The sequence below is a fragment of the Pyxicephalus adspersus genome, chromosome 5 (genome assembly GCF_032062135.1).
Source record: "Pyxicephalus adspersus chromosome 5, UCB_Pads_2.0, whole genome shotgun sequence".
NCBI lineage: Eukaryota > Metazoa > Chordata > Amphibia > Anura > Pyxicephalidae > Pyxicephalus > Pyxicephalus adspersus.
In genome coordinates this window covers 133333705-133352599 of record NC_092862.1, presented here as the reverse complement: position 1 = coordinate 133352599, position 18895 = coordinate 133333705, and the positions used below count along the sequence as shown (strand labels likewise).

At 43.1% G+C, this 18895-nt stretch overlaps 1 protein-coding gene across 2 annotated transcripts; it reads left to right on the top strand.

Moving 5' to 3' along the window:
* The first annotated feature begins 9943 nt into the window (after nucleotides 1–9943).
* On the top strand, nucleotides 9944–18269 carry LOC140331610 (vimentin-1/2-like). 2 transcript variants are annotated; one of them, XM_072412777.1, is made up of 5 exons: nucleotides 9944–10100; nucleotides 12554–12649; nucleotides 16122–16342; nucleotides 17439–17521; nucleotides 17798–18269. In XM_072412777.1, the coding sequence occupies exons 1-4, from the start codon at nucleotides 10017–10019 to the stop codon at nucleotides 17449–17451; spliced, it is 414 nt and encodes a 137-aa protein (XP_072268878.1). In that variant the 5' UTR covers nucleotides 9944–10016; the 3' UTR covers nucleotides 17452–17521; nucleotides 17798–18269. The 2 variants fall into 2 exon arrangements, with proteins under 2 accessions (XP_072268878.1, XP_072268877.1); XM_072412776.1 differs by lacking the exon at nucleotides 17439–17521.
* Nucleotides 18270–18895: the final 626 nt, after the last annotated feature.

The following is an 18895-nucleotide window of genomic DNA, read 5'->3' as shown; positions in this document are numbered from 1 at the left end:
TTGTTCTCCTCAATAGGAACAAAGTCATGAAAACTCAGCCCAGAGGGTTCAAGAAACAGACCCTATCAGCCCTTTACAGATGAGAATAAATCCTTTTGGTTGGAGTATGGTTTTGAGACATTCCTAGGCATTGGATGATACCCCTGGTCTTAAGGACATATTAGTCACTAGCCATAAAAATCCTTCCTGAATCCTTCCGAAAAGCATTTCTGTTTCTTTAAAAAATTAGTCTGGGGTGTCTGTATGGGATATTGCGGTCTATAGACAAACAGTTTTTTTAAGTTTTTTTTTAATTATATAACATTATTTAGACATAAGATGATAAGATGATAAGGCAGCATTCTTATGATTCAGATGGTGGGAATATGGTATTATGTAGACAATGGCACCTCTCAGAAGATGGTAAGGTGACATGTAATTTATGGTAATATCAAAGTCCAGTTATATAACATTATTTATAAGCTGGTAACATTGTACCATTAAGACCATTCAGAGCATAATATGGTCTCATTAAGATAATAGTAAAATTGCATTATTTAGGGCATCCTAAAATGTCATCATTAAGAAGATTGTAGTATGTCATCATTTAGAGAGTGTTACATGGTGTAATCCAGAGTCATGGCATCATTCAGAGTAACATTGCATCATTTAGAGTCATGGCATCATTAACGCAATGGTAACATGATATTATTCTAGGGCTGGTAAAATGGCATTACTTGCCTAACGGTAACATAACATCATTAAGACATGGTAGAATTCAAAGGATGGTAATATGGAATCATTCAGACTATGGTAACATGGCAAAATTTATACAAAGGTAAACTAGAAACATTAAGAGAAAGGTCACAGGATATTGTTTAGAGCAGGGGTGTCCAAACTTTTTGCAAAGAGGGCCAGATTTGGTAAGGTGAAATTGTGTGGGGGCCGACCAATTAGCCTGACATTCATTGAACCATTACCATGAAGGGTTAGTGTGAGCGTTGTCTGCCCGGGTCCCGCACAGCACACACCCACCAGGGTGACGTGAAGGATTCCCTGTGCACGGAGTCTGGTGTCAGTGTGGGCTCGGTGCAAAGCATGTTCTTGAAATCAGAGTGGACGTGTCTGTGCGGGTCCCACACAACACACGCCCACTATAATGACGTAGGGGAATTCCCTAAGCACACATGGGGACTCCCGTCCTGCCGATTATGACTGCCGAGCAGCGGGACGATAATTGCAAGGTGATTAAACAACAAATATAAAATAGCTTTTGTATAGGTCTATTTTATACTATCGTCAACAGTGCTGGGGGGCCACATATTATTGATTTTATGACCGAGGCTGCGGGCTGGTGGAAATCTGAACACAGGCCACAATTGGATCCCGGGCCGGACTTTGGAAATGCCTGGTATGGTAGCATGACATTATTTAGAGGAAGGTTAACATGGTATCAATTAAGGAATAGTAAAATAGGATTATTTAGGGTCTGGCATCATTTAGAGGATGGTAACATGATGGAATTTAGGATGATAACATGACATCATTCAGAAGTTGGAAAGATGACCACATTTAGCTAAATCACGTGGCCTATAATGACATATACATTCAATGTGTATCTGGGGTTAGGCAAAGTCTTCCTATTTTAGAGCTTAGTGTTGAAAATAAATGAAGCCAATGCTGACCCAATGCATTCATTCCACGGCTCTACTCAGAGTCAGTCTGATGGCCCGCTGTCTGGATTTAGGGATACGCATTAAACCCTGATAAAGGGAACGTTTGAATGATCTATAAAACACTTTGGATATCCTTTGGTATTGAACAATAAATGGTATGACCGCCGCCCCAAATGATTTGAAGTAGTTTGGCATTCCTTTTCGTATTTCCTATCTAAGTCTTGCTTGGAGCCTTCAGTTGTGACTACCTTGTGAGGCGAATGGCTTCACCCGAGATATTGTGCTTTAAAGATGATATGATTCTTCAAAAAATAATCAAGTAATCAAGTTTTACATGGTTACATAATCAGCTTGAAAATAAAGACAGAACCAAAAAGTAAAGTTTGACACTTGAGCAAAAGGTAAATATAATGGAAAACCTCCAGATAGGACCATGTATGCAGAGTTGATTCAAAGGAATAGAAAAAAACCTTATAGATCATGAATCAATTTACTTCAACAGGGGAAAACAATCATTCCTGATTCCCCAAGGCAATCAGATATTCCCTGGATTGCTGGATTTCTCAAGTTCACTGATGAAAGTGTATCTTCTCCAGCCTTGGAGAACTTTATTAAATCAGGCCCACAGTCACAACTACAGCTCTCCATTTAGCTGGAAGAATTGGTTTTGCTAATTGCAGAGCCCTGACTGAGACTTAGCAGGAGGAGTATAGATAGATACAGTTTTTGCAATTGAAACCTATGTTTTATGTACAGCGCTGCGTAATATGTTGGCGCTATATAAATCCTTATTTTTATTATTAATAATAATAATAATAATAATATGTTCAAGTGCCACCCAAAAACGAAAAATCCCTTTACTTTGTAAAAATGTTCTTTTATTTCTTGTTGCATCTTTGGATTAGGAAGTGAAGGTAATCCCACCAATCAGCCAATGTCAGCAAACGTTCCAAGACTGGACAGGATACACTTTTATCAGTGAAGCTGGGTGATCCTGCAAACCTGAAATGGCATTCTTAAAAGTGATTTGCTATTTGTTAGCAATTGTTTTTAATTCTGGACCAGATCCCTTCCTGGTTTGCTGGATCACCCAGCTTGATTGATGAAAGTGTATCCTCTCCAACCTTGGAGAGCTTTAATAAATCAGGCCCAATGTATTAATAGTAATAGTGTCCTGGGAGATATTGTATATACATTTTTTGCCAATTTATTGTTATTGCAATGCTGGGTATTATGTATCCAGCTCACAAGCCACCTTGCAAAAGTCATGGTGATATAATCACTGTCCTGTACATAGTTTGTGCAGAAATTAGAGCTGTGGGTGGGACGAGGGATGCCCACCTACTACAGGCTTCCTGCAGAACCATAGCAAGGGGGGGATACCAGACCATTCATCCTGCACAAATGGACAGAGCACCAGTGGCTGGCAAAGATTTATGAAATGCTTTGGACACTAGATCTAGTATCTGGGTTCGAACTATGGTGCCATGTTGTATAGTATCTATTACAGAGGGTTGGTATTTTATTAGTCTGAAAATGCTTTTCCTGCAAAAACAAAATATGGACTCACGCCTTATGCTGTGCGTATATTAGCTGTGCACATTTTTTTGGACCATTAGGACCTTTGGACCTTTTCCCCTTTTTCTCTTTTCTCTTTTTCCTCCTTTCCTCTTTCCCCTCCTTCTTTCTCTTTCGCCAAACTGTGACAATATTTCTTTCTCTCCTCTCTTATCGCCAATCTGTAGCAACCAGGTGACTCTTCAGAGGTGCAAGGACTAGATAATGGTACACAATGGGTGTAGTGCTGAGGAAGAAGACATTGCTTGGAGACCCCTATTTGTAGTAAGCATCGCTGATGGCCAATCTAATAACTCCACTGGAGGTAAATGGAGTTTTTCCAAAAAACATTGGAGATCTGCTGGGTGACGAAATACATAATTCCTTCCGTTGTTCCGGTCAGTGAGTTGGAAGGGATACCTCCATCTATAAGGAATATTTCTTTCCTTCAAGAGCTGTAAAAGAGGGTTAAGAGCTCTGCGCATATCTAGTGTAAATTTAGATAAGTCTGAGGAAAATTGGAGATGTACCCCAACATATTCAATAAATTTTGCCTCTCTAGCTTTCTTGATAATGTTCTCTTTGGTGAGATAAAAGTGGACTCTACAAATTACATCTCTGGGCCTCTGGTTGTCTTTACTGCACGGTCCTAAGGTTCTGTGCACTAGATCTATCTCGAGATCTAGATCTGGAGGTGCATTTTGGAGCTTGGCAAAGATTGCATGCACTGCAGGAGACAGGTCAGAGTTAGATACAGTCCTTGGTAAGCCCCTAATACGAATATTATTGCGCTGGATACGGTTTTCTGTATCATCATGTAGTAAGAAGGGCGCATTTAATTGAGCCCATGGCGTTCCAAGGTTGTACTATGAGAGGTTAACTGAACAGAAAGCTCCACATATGTTGCTTCTAATGATATAGTGGTATTAGTAACCTGTTAAAGAGACCTCTGTATTCGGTATGAGCGAGCAAGATTTGTAAGTTGGACACTATTTCCAGCGAGAATCGCAGCTGGGGGCAAATCCTTTGCTCCCGGGATGCACAGCAAGGCCCAGCAGCCAAATCAGGAGAGATCTGAGCACAGGCATATATACAGGGAATGAGGGGGGTCAGTCACTCCATCTTGTGTTCTGGGTGAAGGATAGAAGCAGGGAGAGACGTGGATTGTGCCAGGGACAGGTTAGGAGCCTTCTGTATATCTGTATATATACAGATATAGCAGTTTTTGATGCTACCTGTTCCTATGTACCAAAGAAGCCAGTTTGCTACAGAAAAAAATTTTGTCCTACTCTAAAAAAATACAGATATTTTAGTGTGATACCTCTTGCTATTTACCAAAAAAGCCAGTTTGCCACAGAAAAATTTCTGTCCTACTGTTAAAAAATACAGACTTTTCAGTGTTTGATACCTCCTGCTATTTACCAAAGTAGACCGTTTGGTAAAAAAAAAAATTCTGTCATACTATATAAAAAAAAAAGATAGAAAGGTACCCCCACCGAGGGGTGTGGTAGGAAAGCATGGGCCACCCTAGTCCTCTCCCTCCTCCTCCTTCTTCATTCCTTCTACCGCCAACCCCTCTCTTTTTCGACACTCCTCCTGAAAGCCCAGCAGCGGAGGACACTGTGGTTAAGCGGTCACGCCCCAGGCACACGCGTTGCCAGGCAATGCTGGAACGGGTGTCCTTGGGGGAGAAAAGTCACACCGCCAGAGAACTCTTGTCTGCTTTGCACAGAGAGGTTGTGGCTTGGATGACGCCCTCCCGGCTCACAACAGGCAACATAGTGTGCAACAACGGGGCCATCCTTGTGGCCGCGCTGTGCATGGGCCGCATAACACATGTGCCATGCTTTGCGCACGTACTGAAGCTGGTGGTGCAGAAGTTCCTTCGCACGTACATCTGCAGCCATGTACGGTGTTCCCTTACTGCCGCCGAGGCGCTTAGCAAGATCCAGCGCAAACGGAGGCTGCCACCACATAGTCTCATTTGTGACACTGTGACTAGATGGAACTCCACCTTGCACATACTCCAGCGTGTGCGTGAGCAAAAGTTAGCCATCCGCCATTACTTGGTCAGCATGGTGCATAGAGGCAGCGGGGCCCTTAGTACAGCCACTCAACTGAGCTATTTTACCAGTGACCAGTGGCTGCAGATAGAGACACTGTGCAAGGTACTGTCCCCCTTTGAGCAGGCCACAAACGTTGTGAGTCGGAAGCAGTCAGGCTGGAACTATGTCATACTCATCATTTTTCTGCTTGATATTACCCTGTGTGGCCTGATGGAAAGTGGCCATGGGAGAGGAGAGGAAGAAATGGGGGAGGAGGATGAGGGTGACATTACACTCCATAGCGCACAGCCAGCATCAGGAGGAGCAGGAAGGAACACTGACCAGCATCAGGAGTTTCAAGAGAAGAAGGAGGAGGAAGATGATGATTATGATGATGATGAGGGAGACCATGTTGGGGACCCACCCAACCCACATTTGTGCTGCAGCTTGAAGAGGACAGGAACTGCTGCAGCGGTGGGTGATGAGGAGGAAGATGTTTTGGTGCCTACTGAGGGACAGGAGGAGGATGAGCCCAGGGATCCCCTATTTCATATGTGTGTCCAGATATTGCGATGCCTAAGGAGGGACCCCCACATTTGCAGCATCAAAAACCGGGATGACTACTGGCTGGCCACCTTTCTGGATCACCGCTACAAAGACAAAATGTTGCAAGAGAAAGAAAAGCCGAACCGTCTGAGCAGAATACTATGAGACCGGCTGTGTGAGGAGTTCCGCACACCACATTCCACACAGGGAGCTCAGGTGGACACCGCCTCCACCGTATCCTCCTGTACCAGCAGCAGCAGCAGTAGTGACAGCAGGCCGCACACATCCAAAAGTCTAGGCCAAGGCAGGAGGGATTTTCTGGATGCCTGGCAAAACCTGATGCGGCCAAGTGAAGTGCAGTAGCATACCCATCGAGAACGCATGAAGCGCACGGTGCATGATTTTGTTGGCTCCTTTATGGATGGTGGTTGTGTTGACAACAGCAGTTATGAGGAGGATGCCTGTCCTGACAGTAGCGACGCCATTCATTTTTGGGTCGACAGACTGGAAATCTGCCCGCAGTTGACCCAGTATGCCATCAGGCTTCTTTTGAGCCCAGCATCCAGTGTTCTGTCCGAAAGAACCTTCAGTGCCCCTGGCGAAGTGGTCACTGACAAACAAATCACGACTGTCGCCGGAAAATGTCAATCGCTTCACCTTTTTAAAAATGAACGAAAGGTGGGTTACTAACAACTATCATATCCCCACTGCAGATGTCACTGATTGACTGACACAAGGACTCACTGGCCAACCAAGATGCCTCTGTGAACCCACACTGCTCCAGTGCTGAGTCTGTGGCTGGCTACCACCAACACCCTGTCAGCTGAGCCTGCCTCGGTTGAATTTTTCCGCTAGTTGTCGCAAGATCCAGGAGTGGCATTCATCGCCAATGTCATGCTTGCCATTGTGCTAGCTAGCAATATACTTTACATTTCTGCTGCTTCGGGGAGGCCGACAATTTGCAAATGAAAACCCCCAGTTCTGCCACACTGATAGGTATCATTGCCTTTGCCTAATTTTTCAGCTAAGTATTGTAAAATTGAGGGTTGGCATTCATGTCATCCACTTCATGATGCAAACTAGCAACATTGTCTACCTTCCTACCGCTTCCGGCACCACAGACCACAACAGTGCAACAGGCAACAGTGCTGGCACACAAAATATCTTGGTTTGGCCCTTCACAAATTTCAGATATTTGTGGGTGGCATTGACGATGCCACCTAACTACACCCAACTCTAGATGCCAGTTTCCAATGCAGTCCCCGCTTTGTTTCAGGGCCCACCGTCTCATTCTCCCGCTGCTGCCTGTCAGTATTCCTTTCACTAAAATTGTTCACTTCTGGGTGGCATTGACGACGAACTACACCCAGCTCTAGATGCCAGTTACCAATGCAGTCCATGCTACGTCTCAGGGCCCATCGCCTCCTCCTGTTGCTTCTGCTGCCGCCTGTCAGTACTCTATTCACTAAAATTGTACACATCTGGGTGGCTTTGACGATGAACTACACCCAACTCACCATGACTCTTACCAATGCGGTCTCCCTGACGATAGCTGACCAGAGGCCACACACTGCTACTGCTCTCGCTGGCCCACGCTCCGTCTCTGGTCCTCTATCCTTTTGCCTAATGTCACCGCGCTGCATGGTCATGATATCAGCTATGTCATGATATAATTATTATTAATAAACAGGATTTATAAACAAAAAAAAAACAAATTACGCAGCTATGTAAATTAAATAGGGGTGCGTGTTGCTGTTTGGATGGCAGAGACTGCTGCTAGTGGGTTGAGTTCACCTTTTCCAATGTCCCTTCTAATGTCCTGCTTATGCTGCCTTCTGGACACTGTCCATAACGCAAAAATCCTATTTGCCTGCAGTCACTTTACCTGTCATTTTCTGGAAAACCACAAGGTCTTTTGGAACTTTTGTATTTGTTCCTTGTTGCCACTGTTCTCCTACACATACCTAGCAAATTTGGCAGTTCTAACATGTATAGGGGCTTTGCTATTAATGTTTAAACTCCACCTATTGACTTTAATGAAATTCATGAAATTGGTTCGCCGAAATTTTGTGGACCCATCAGAAGTTTGTGGAAATTTTGGCGAGACTGTCAGAGGCCTTCTCGCTCATCCTTACCCTGTGTAGCTTAAAACTCAAGCTTACAACTAGCTTCCAATCTACTGATACTGGCAGTTAAAACTTGCCTGGTAGGTAATGCCCTCAAATGGGCCTGCCAATCTCACACCTCCTCACCTTCATGTAAAGGAGAACCAGATGCTGATGATCCCTCCGTGGGCCTGGTAAGATTGGACTTCTTGTGGGGGATACTGCAGGATTTTGTTGTAAAGGAGAGGGCAATCCCTCTAAGCAGGAAGCCTGGGATGCCTGAGCTGCCGTTATAGCGCATTGTCCAACAGTCTGAGCCCTCGTATCTGGTGCCACGGCTGCGTCCAAAACTTGAGGTCATGGCTTTGCGGCCTGATCCTGCACGGCCCGCGCACCTGGAGAAAAATAGCCGGCCAGGCAGCTCCTGGCATTTTCAATGCCCGCAGCCTTTCCTGTCTGGCTACCTTTAGCCTTAGGACCCATCAGGAGACAAGAAAAGGCGCCTATGGTGCTGATAAACAGAGGATTCCCCGGTGGCAGGATGGAGCCCAGATGAGTTGCCACTCACTCCGCCATCGGCTAGCCACGCCCCCTATATTAATCTTTTAATCCTTTTTAACCCTAAATGTGTCATGGTTGTAATTTACAGCTGTATTTGAATAATTATCTAATTTATTCGAAGGACTGGAGGACTTTTTGTTTTTTACTATATGTTCTCCAGAACTTTCAAATAAATATTTGAATGCTGACAATATCCCTTGCATTTTAATATGCACAATGATATGAAGAGGAAGTCAAAGAATAATTCATTTACATGGCTGGAGGAGTCAGATCTTGTATTTTCATTACTTTTTAATTATAGAAACTCATTACATTTCTAATAAAATATTCATGAATTATTGCTTCATAAGGACTCAAAGAGTCACTTTAAAGTATATGTAAACCAATCATTGAAAAATCAAGTTATAAAGTATTGCTATGCAAAACTTACTGTTTACATTTGGGTTGGCTTGGACCCTCTGTTAGGTGTCATTGCTCTCTGCATCCCCCACTTGTTATGAGAAACGTTGTCTAGGAGGGGAATTCTGCCTCTGACTTCTAGCTGCATCTTTGGGCAGGAAATTCACAGATTGGCCACCTCCATCATCATATAAAGAATCTATGCAGAGTAACTTAATTAATATTAACTAATGCAAGGGGCTAGGAAGAGGTACAAAGCAGACAAAGAATAACCTGAAGGGGTCTGAACTCCTTTCTACTTTATCTAAAGTTTGGCTATCCATACACTGTAATGTAGTGTGAGCTTTTATTTTTTTTAATATTTAACAGGATTTCTAAAGCGTCACAAACAGGTAGCTGGCCCATTGCTCTGATGTACAGCTTCTGCTGCTGGACCAAGTGCATGTAGAATCAGCAAAAAAAACAAAAACAATTTTATAACATACTATTTTTGGTGGGGCGGGGGCTTGATTTTTTTAAAGCTCTCTAAGGCTAGAGAGGATATACTTTCATCAATGAACCTGGGCGATCCAACAAACCTGGAATGGATCTGGTTCATTGGAATGGATTTCTTAATATTCATTTGCTATTTGTTAGCAAATGTTTTCAATTGACCAGAACCATTCCAAGTTTGCTGGATCCCCCAGGTTCACTCCAGGCCTTGGAGGTTTACCCAGGTTCACCCAAGCCTCTCTGGCCTTGGAGAACTTTAATATATGAGGCTCGGTGTCTCTAGAAACACTGCTACCCTCCAGCTCCCTTCTCCTTCAGATTAAAGCTACAGTCTTTAGTAAGAATAAAGTCCCAGATGCATGAAGCAGTAGTTGCAGTACAATCAGCTAGGTTGGCAGAACAAGAAAATGTGATTTCAGATTTGCTGCCATTGCAGCTATAGCACACTGAAACCTAGACTTGGCCTAAGGGTGTGTAAATGTTTATCCCTCTACTAACAATCGTCCACATTGTTGGCACAAGGGAGGAGGCTGCTCCGCATTACACAACATCTAAAATCTGCAGTATATGAGGATGAAGAAAATATTAAATTGTGCAATCCCGAGTTAGCTGATGTGGCAGCTGGACTCGCCCTGTGCAGCTGTTCCCCCTCCACCATGCTGCAAGGTCTTCTTGCAAATTTCCTGGTAGTATTGTATTTAAGTCATGGAAAGACTCAGCTGGCCTCTAAAACAAAGGAGGTAAGTCAAATGGTTGTATAAGTGACTTTAAAGCTCAATCATTCTACAGGGTCTTTGTACATTATTTCTATCAAATTTCTTTTTTACTTGCAACATTATAACAATTTTTTCTATTCATCTCTGCAATACATGCACATTTCTCTCTTTTCCGCTCTTTATCCTTAAAAAAAGATGCAAGTACAGACAAATACGTTCTGATCCCCCAGAAATCTAGTGACCCCTAAGACATTGAGTTGACAACTCAGCTGCAATGAAATTCCAAATGTTCCAAGTGTTGTCAATTCTTAGGAACACCCCATTGATATTATGGAGAAGAAGGGCAAGGAATGTGTTCTGCAGTCCACCAATGGAGACCCCGGGATTGCTGACAACACTGCTTGGGTTTTCAGTTGAGCAGAAGCAGGGTTGTCAGCTCACAGATAAAAACTTAAGAGCTCTCAGGATTTCTAGGAGTTTTCTTAACTTGCAGCATCAATAAAACAAGGCATATGTATTGCAGAGACTTTCTTTTTGCCTAGATCTACTATTTATTTAAGAAAATCAAAATATATGAATACAACATTTTGCAAAAAGCAGTGCCGGTTGAGATGTGAGTGGGCAGTGGGGTCTCCAGCCCTTGTGAGCCTTTACTGAAAATGCCCAGCAACTGCCCCATGCTGCCAAACAGGTGACATTAGTATGAAATGTTGGTCAAGCTTTTTCCACTGGTTATTTCAGACTGTAGGATAGCATAGTTAGAGATTCCTCCCCTCCTTCCTGCCAGATACTGCAGACTGTCACAGGTTGGATCATCTCCCCCCTCCCTACCAATCACAGCCATGTAAACCAAGATATAGACTTCTCGATTCGGCTCATATATCTCATGCTTGTGATTTGTTCACGATACAGTTGATGCATAAATGGACTAAATGCATAAATGGACTCATTATTTTTTAAATGTGGATTTTTCTTAACATTTTTGTAAAGAAGAACTACATAATATAGAACAACAAAACATATAAGAAGAAAATACAAGAAACAAAGGATACAAAGAATACAGCATACATAAACTCAAAGTTACAAGCTTTAAGTCATGACAAGTAGAAATACAATTCAAGTCTAATAGTACTAAATGTTCATTATATTGGTTTTCTATCATCATTTTCTGCAAACCTACAGACAATCCCAGACCAGGCACAGTACACTTATTCCTTATTATTTTGTATTTATTATATGAATCTCCATCACTTATTTCTAACACTGGGCTCCATTGTGAGAAGAGCAGCCAGTGACACAATGGCAGATTAGCTGATGACACTTTTCGCACCCACAGTTATTTCCTAACACAAAACTCTTTGTGCCATGGTCTTTCATATGGAAAGTAAATGTGAGCCATTCATGGAGGTCTCAGTCACATCACAACTCACATTATCAGCTGTTTCTTGTTTTGCTCAGTCATCTACAACTCTTCGGGGCAGGGTCCTCTCCTCCTGTATCACTGTCTGTATTAGTCTGTCATTTGCAATCCCTATTTAATGTACAGTGCTGCGTAATATGTTGGCGCTATATAAATCCTGTTTAATAATAATAATAATAATAATAAAATTCCACCACTGCAGCCTTTGTAAGACTCTTTATCATTTGACACTTCCTGGAGTGTCGGATGCTGGTTTTCCCCACCATGTGTAATGGTTCCATCCTCTGACCCCAGAGTTTTTGCTGTGTTTTGTAATGACATAGAGGTTGGGTGAAGGAATCAATATGCATCAGGGGATACAGTAATCCAACACTTGTTGGTGGAAGGCTGATGGAGGCTGCAGAGTGAATCAGAAGGGAGACAGGAAACACCAAACACCAGATCACGATAGCTCCTCTTTGCAGCCATTAGAATTTTATTCTAAAGGTTTCTTGTCTTAAAGGAGAAATTAGGCAATGTACACACATGCAATGGTTCTCGTCTGATAATTGGCTCAGGGACGATATAAGTCAATGAATCTGGCATGTGTACAGCCCTGGACGTCCATCTTCTGAATGACCGTCCTGGCTGATCTACGAACGATGGACAACTAACGATTTTATTAGAAGTGGAGGGAGAGAGAGCACAGCGGGGTGCAGCTCCATCGTTCTCACCCTCCCCTTTCCATAGAGCAGAATGGTGCTCTATGTACAGCACTCGTTCATGCATCGTGCAGTCATTAGTCGTTGGAAAGGATCATGAAAGATCCTTTCCAACGACAATTATTGCAAGTGTGTACATAGCCTTACTCTGGGTAAATTAGTCCCATTGTCCCATGCACAAAAAATAAACCCAGTTGTGACTCACACTTTGTCAAATAAATCCGTTTCTGAGCAAAATTCAAATAATATCCAGCTGGTTCAGTATGGCCAATCACACATTCTTTGTAAATAATAATTGCTTTGGTGTTTAAAGATGTTATCACAATAAACTAATGCATGTTCTGCTTTTCACACAGGATGTTGACAATGCATCCCTGGCATGTATCGACTTTGAGCGCAAACTAGAAACCCTCCAGGAAGAGATGATCTTCCTGAAGAAGATACACGATGAGGTGTGTATGTGTTCCATTGAGATTGTTTAGTCTGGGTATCCTATATCTCAACCAAGATCAATATCTCATCACATTTTTATCACATTTTCTTTAATAAATATGAGTAAATGTTGTATACAATGTGCAATATTAACACAATGCAAACATCAAAACTAATTTTGGATGGCTAGTGGGGGAGTTATGTCCAGTCATAGTTTGTACTGTTCCTGAACCCATTTGTTGGATGGGTCTGGTACACACAAGGGTGCAGCCTATTCATTCATTGGGGATTAGTGATTTTGCAGAGATAATAATGTTAGAAGTTCTTTAGGATTTATTAGAATATAACTAAATCTATGAAGCGTCAAGACCTGTCTCTCTAACACTCAATATCGACATGGTTTCACTCACAGTTCAAGTCCTGTTTGCCCGCTGGCTTTCCTAGAGCTCTGTCCCCCCTCATGCAGCCTGGAACAGACTTCCTCTCAGCCTGGAACCCTCTGGCTGCCTTCCCAACCTGGAACCCTCTGACTAATCACACTTCAGTCTGCAACACACTGGCTGATCCTCTCCCTCTGCCTCTTGCTCTTGCAATTTCCTACCCTTTTGCACATGACTGCAGGTGAAAATAACCCAAACTCTGATTTGGGTTGGGCCAAAGAACCCACTCTTTCACTCCCTTGGCCAGCTCGAGGACCCCAAAGAACCAGGTTTCTTTTCCAGGAAACCTACACAAACATATTAACCAACTCTTTCCCTGGAGCTTTTACAACATTATCTCTGAATTTTTGGGACACTCTGTCACAATATATGTATATTAGAGATGAGCGAATCGAAGCTGATGGAGTTGAATTCGATCCAAATTTCAGGAAAAATTTGATTCGCAACGAATCCGAATTTCCTCGCGATGCATGGTAACTGATCACAATTTTTCCTAAAATGGAGGCTACACGTGTGAGGACATGGGGGAAGGAACTCTGGGAAGGCAGGATGACCCATAATGAAATGCATGCAGCCAATCAGCAACCAGCCAGCCCTGTGATGTCACAGCCCTATAAATAGCCTCAGCCATCTTGGATTAGGACATTTTACAGCATTCTGAGTGCAGGGGAAGATGTGTGCAGGCACTAGGAAGAGTGATAGCAAAAACCTAATTGTGAGAAAAAAAAACTCAAAAAACAATTTATAAGTGCAGGGAAAGGATAGGGAGGAATCATTTCACAGCATCTTAGTAAAGGGAGAGACGTCAGAAGGCGCTAGGGACAGTGTTAGAAAAGTGAATTACAAGTGTAGGGAAAGATTATTTGGGGATCCAATTAGCCATTATACAGCTCTGTCATTCCAGCAATTTCTATATCCAGAAAAATATATATGCAGTTCACTGTTGCAGTTATTTGTGGTGAAAGCATTTAGTGGCCTATTTCATTACAAAAAAGAAAAATATATACGCAGTTCACTTCTGCAGTTATATTTGGTGAAAGCATTTAGTGACGTATTTGAGTATCAGGAGGAGGCACAATGACAGAGTCTGGAGGTGGCGGCAGCATCAGGAGGCTACAGAGTGGCACTATGACAGAGTCTAGAGGTGGCGGCGGCAGCAGCAGCATCAGGCGGTGACCACAGAGTGGCAAGGTGACATTGTGTGGCGATGGCAGCAGCAGCAGCATCAGGGGACCACAAAGGGAACCGGTGACGTGGGGCGGTGGGTTGCAATACCAGTACCCGCTGATGAAGGTGGATGAAAGAAGGAGAACTTGGCATCTGATGTGTGGCATCAGGCGGGTGGCAGCATCTGAGTAGTAGCTAGGCAGGTAGCCAGAAGAAACCGGTCTCTTTTGTCAAGGTTTGGGTGAGGCGGCATGGATCATCTAATCAGATGCATCAGGCATTGGTGGGTGGAAATCCTGGCTGATCCATGCCTGATTCATCTTGACAAAAGTCAGTCTCTCCACATTTTGGACAGGTCAGTTATTCGTGGGGTAACTATGGCCCCTGCACTAAACACCCGCTATGATGCCACACTACTGGCCGGGCAGGACAGCTTTTCCAGGGCAAACTCGGCCAGTTGCGGCCACAAATCCAGTTTGGCTGCCCAATAGTCCAGTGGATCTTTAATGACAGCTGGCAGGGTGCACTCCAAGTATGCCACCACCTGCTGGTTCAGGTTCTGCTCTATGTCTAACAGCACTTAAATAGTTTCTTCACTATGTGGGTGAAGAAAACTGCTCATCAGCCACTCTAGACTCTGGCTGTCTAGGCTGCTGCTGATGGAGCTGATACTGCTCCTGCCACTCCACCCCTCCCCAGCAGCCATGGCAGTGGAACGTGAGTGCAGAGAGCCCCCCTAGTCAGACCTGCGAGGGGACGTGTGCCATGCAGGACGTGTGCCATTCCTTGACGCAGCGCCAACACCATGTTCTTCCCGTTGTCGGTCACCATGGTTTGAGTTGTGCAGGGAAAGCAGGGAAAGCCATGATTTGATTTCTTGATGAATCACAGGGAGCAGTTCCTCCCCTGTGACTCCCTTCACCCAGGCAAACCAGGTGCAGAACAGCGTGACACCGCCATGCCCTGCACATGTGGTATGATGGAGGGGCACTGTGAATTGTCCCTGCAGTGGAGGATGAGGAGGCGGAGGCGGACGTTGTCGCAGGACCAGCGGCGTGAGAACGTGGAGGTGGAAGCGGTGTCACCTGGCCAAGTTGCTGGTGTGGCTGTGCACAAACCACATTCACCCAGTGGGCCGTAAAGGACATGTATTGTCCCTGACCGTAGTTATAGCTCTACACATCGGCGCTGCCGTGCACTTTGTCAAACACTGACAGGCTCAAGGACTGGCCCACCTTCTGTTCCACATATTTGTGCAGGGCTGGTACTGCCTTTTTCCCAAAGAAATGATGGCTTGGGACTCTCCACCTCGGCTCGGCACAAGACATCAGTTCTCTGAAAGGTGCAGAGTCCACCACTTGCAAAGGGAGGGACTGCAGCACCAGCAACTCGGACAGGAGCACATTCAGCTTCTGCGCCGTTGGATGAGTGCACTGTTGTCTCTTGGCAATCGCTTGGGTGGTTGATTGCTGAGGGAATGACTGACGAGGAGTAGGAGGAGGAGCACTAGCATCTGGACCAGCAGAAGATGGAAATGACATACAGCTCCCTTTGGCTGAGGTGGTGGAGCCTTGACTGCCTGAAAGCAGGGCCGTGGTGCCAACATTGGCACCCTGGCCACGCTTCACCTTCTGCCCACATATTCTACATATGGCCATGTTGACCTCCTCTGGCGGCTTAACAAAAAACTGCCACGCCTATGGGAAAAACTTGTTTGGTATAAGTCCTGTTTGGTATCAGTACAAGGATCTGGAATGGATTAAGGACTTATACCAAGGTACCACTGTACACATATAGTCATATCATTTAGTTAACATTTCTGGTTTTATCACTGCTATGTCCTGGATATTAGTGCTATCTACATGTGAATTGTCCAATCCTGCAGAACGAGTCTTACGAGCGCCAGATGCGCAAGATGGAAGACAAATTTGCCATTGAAGCTGCTAAGTCCCAGAACACTATTAACCGCCTCCAGGATGAGATCCAGAACATGAAGGAAGAAAGGGCCCGCCACCTGCGCGAGTACCAGGATCTGCTTGACGTAAAGATTGCTCTTGACATTGAGATCGCCACTTACAGGAGACTGCTAGAGGGAGAAGAGAGCAGGTAAGAGAAGCAGAATTGGTTGGTTCATCAAATGCAAAGTCAGGCCGTGTGCAAGAGAATGTTGCTCGGAGAAAGAGCTTTCTTGTGCAAGAGAAAGTTGGAGGAGCTTTGCTGTATATGGGAGAATGCTATAGAAAAGGAGCTATGCTATTTTCATTGCAATGTTGCTTAGGGAAGGAATTTGGATGCCAGAGTGCCAGAGAATACTGTGGGGGTCGGGAAGCTTGTCATGGGTATAGGACTTGTATTGCTTGGCACCCTGAATAATAAAATATTGTCCATCAATATTACCTGTTGGTAATTAGGGGTGGCGAGCTGCTAAATAATAAAAGCAATATGAAAAGATCTGCAGCTTTAAAAACACTTAAGCGCCATACAAACACTAGATTTTCCTAATTGGAGAGTAGTGTTCGTAATTGTTTTGGGTGAAAATTCAACATTCAATTATGTCCGAAGCCTTGATGGATTACTAGTTGACAGTCTGCTAACAACACCTGTTATTTAACTAACGGAGAGGGCATAGAATAGTGCCTCCATTTGTATAGGGTTGCAATGTTCTATAAAGCAATCACAAAATATCATTATGAGGGAGATTATTGAGTGCCTATATGAAGCTTTACATTTGGATTAAGTAAAATCCATTCTTGCTCCTACCTACAAGGACTAGTATGATACAATCTATTCTTTTACCTACCTAGGGGAATGTAATGCACCCGAGAAACTTGCTTGCAGTGTGTACCCCTCCTTGAAACTTGTATATGATATATGTACTTGTATATAAAATATGTATAAGACCTCTGGATTGTCAGGGATAAAAATGACCATGGTTTATGCATTAACCTAATTTATGATTCCATTTTTGTTTTCACAATCACCAATCCAGTCAACATCTTTTCCACCATGAGCTTTAGATGTAATAATTTTTTTATGTAGTCACTCTTTTGCTAACCAAATCAGGGCATTAAAGAGGTTCAGGTGATTCAATGGAAAGCTTCCTAAAAGGCACAAACCTAGAACCTGCATCAGTATTCAAGCACATTTGTGCATCTAAGACAAAGTTTCTGTAATTTTCTATAACCTGATATTTTTTTTTCAGAAACAAACATTAATTCTCACCCAGTAGAGCCCCATTCCAAAAGGACACGTCTGATCAAGACTGTGGAGACCAGAGACGGATAGGTTGGTGCTATTAATGTAGCTTTGGTCACGTTAAAAATCATGGAATGTAAAAATCATGAAATCCAGTTATTACTCCCCAGATGCAAACAAATCAGCCTTCCGTATTTTCCTCCCAAGTTACAAGTATAATTTAGGGTTTATAATAAATCTTTAAACTATGGTGAAAGGTCATTATTAGCAATGGGACAAACCTTACTTCTAAATAGACGTTAGTTTAGAAATATCACCAGAGTTCTTAAGTAACACAAAATAATGCTGTCAATTAATGTATTGCAGGTTATTAACGAGAGCTCCCAGCACAACAAGGAGTGATGTCCTTCCAATCTCTAAAAAACCTTGACCAGCAACATATTCTTTTCCCTTGTGTTTAAACCTTGAAGAAAACCAGCTTTCAAGTGCCTTTTGCTGTTAATTCAATTCAATAGACATCCTATAGAGCAGAGGTTGGCGGATTGCAAACTCTCCAGCTGTGGAGGAACTGACTGTCCCTGCATGTCTCTTGCCGGTAGCACATTCTGGGACTGTGTTGTTTCACCACACCTTGAGAGCCGCAGGTCTGCTCAGCCTGCTATAGAGAGTAATTAGCCACTGGATTTCCAAAAAAGCGAAGTCCATATTAAATGACAGTGGTCTAGTTTACAGACAATATATAAGAGCAATATTTTGTGCCGCAATACTGTTTTTAAAAGTCCCAAGAAAGCTTTTTACTTTCAAACAATCTGTGCTTTAATAAATCTTTGGAAATAAACTGTGCTTTAGTTCTTTTTTTTACCACAATAAGTCTAATAACAACATTTTTTCCTTATAGTTTTGTAAAGCTTGGGGAAAATGTAAATATTGAAGAGTTTTTTAATTATATCTGTGACTCCATACAAAAGATTTTCACCCATTTTCAGTCCATTTTCTTTTACTTCCTGTTAGGGGAATTTATGGAAATCTCATAAGGAACAAAGTGATGAAAACCCAACCCAAGGGGTTCAGGAAACAAACCCTTTCAGCCCTATCCAGATGAGAATAAATCCTTTTGGTTGGAGTATGGTTTTGAAACATTCCTAGGCATTGGATGATACCCCTGGTCTTGAGGACACATTAGTCACTAGCCATAAAAATCCTTCCAATAAAAATAAAAGTTTTAAAAAGTTAGTTTGGGGTGTCTGTATAAGATTTTCTGGTCTATAGACAAACAGTTTAACTTTTTTATATTTTGGTTATTATATGAGATTATTTAGACAATGATAACGATGCAGCATTCTTTTGATTCTGATGGTGGGAATATGGTATTATGTAGACAACGGCACATTTCAGAAGATTGTAATGTGATATTTAGTTTAAGGTAATATCAAAGTCCAGTAATATAACATTATTTATAGGGTG

Coding starts and splice junctions, on each gene's coding strand:
- LOC140331610 (XM_072412776.1), top strand. CDS start 10,017: ATGCTGCAAGGTCTTCTTGCAAATTTCCTGGTAGTATTGTATTTAAGT. Junction 10,101..12,553: donor TGGCCTCTAAAACAAAGGAG/GTAAGTCAAATG, acceptor CTTTTCACACAG/GATGTTGACAATGCATCCCT. Junction 12,650..16,121: donor TGAAGAAGATACACGATGAG/GTGTGTATGTGT, acceptor CCAATCCTGCAG/AACGAGTCTTACGAGCGCCA.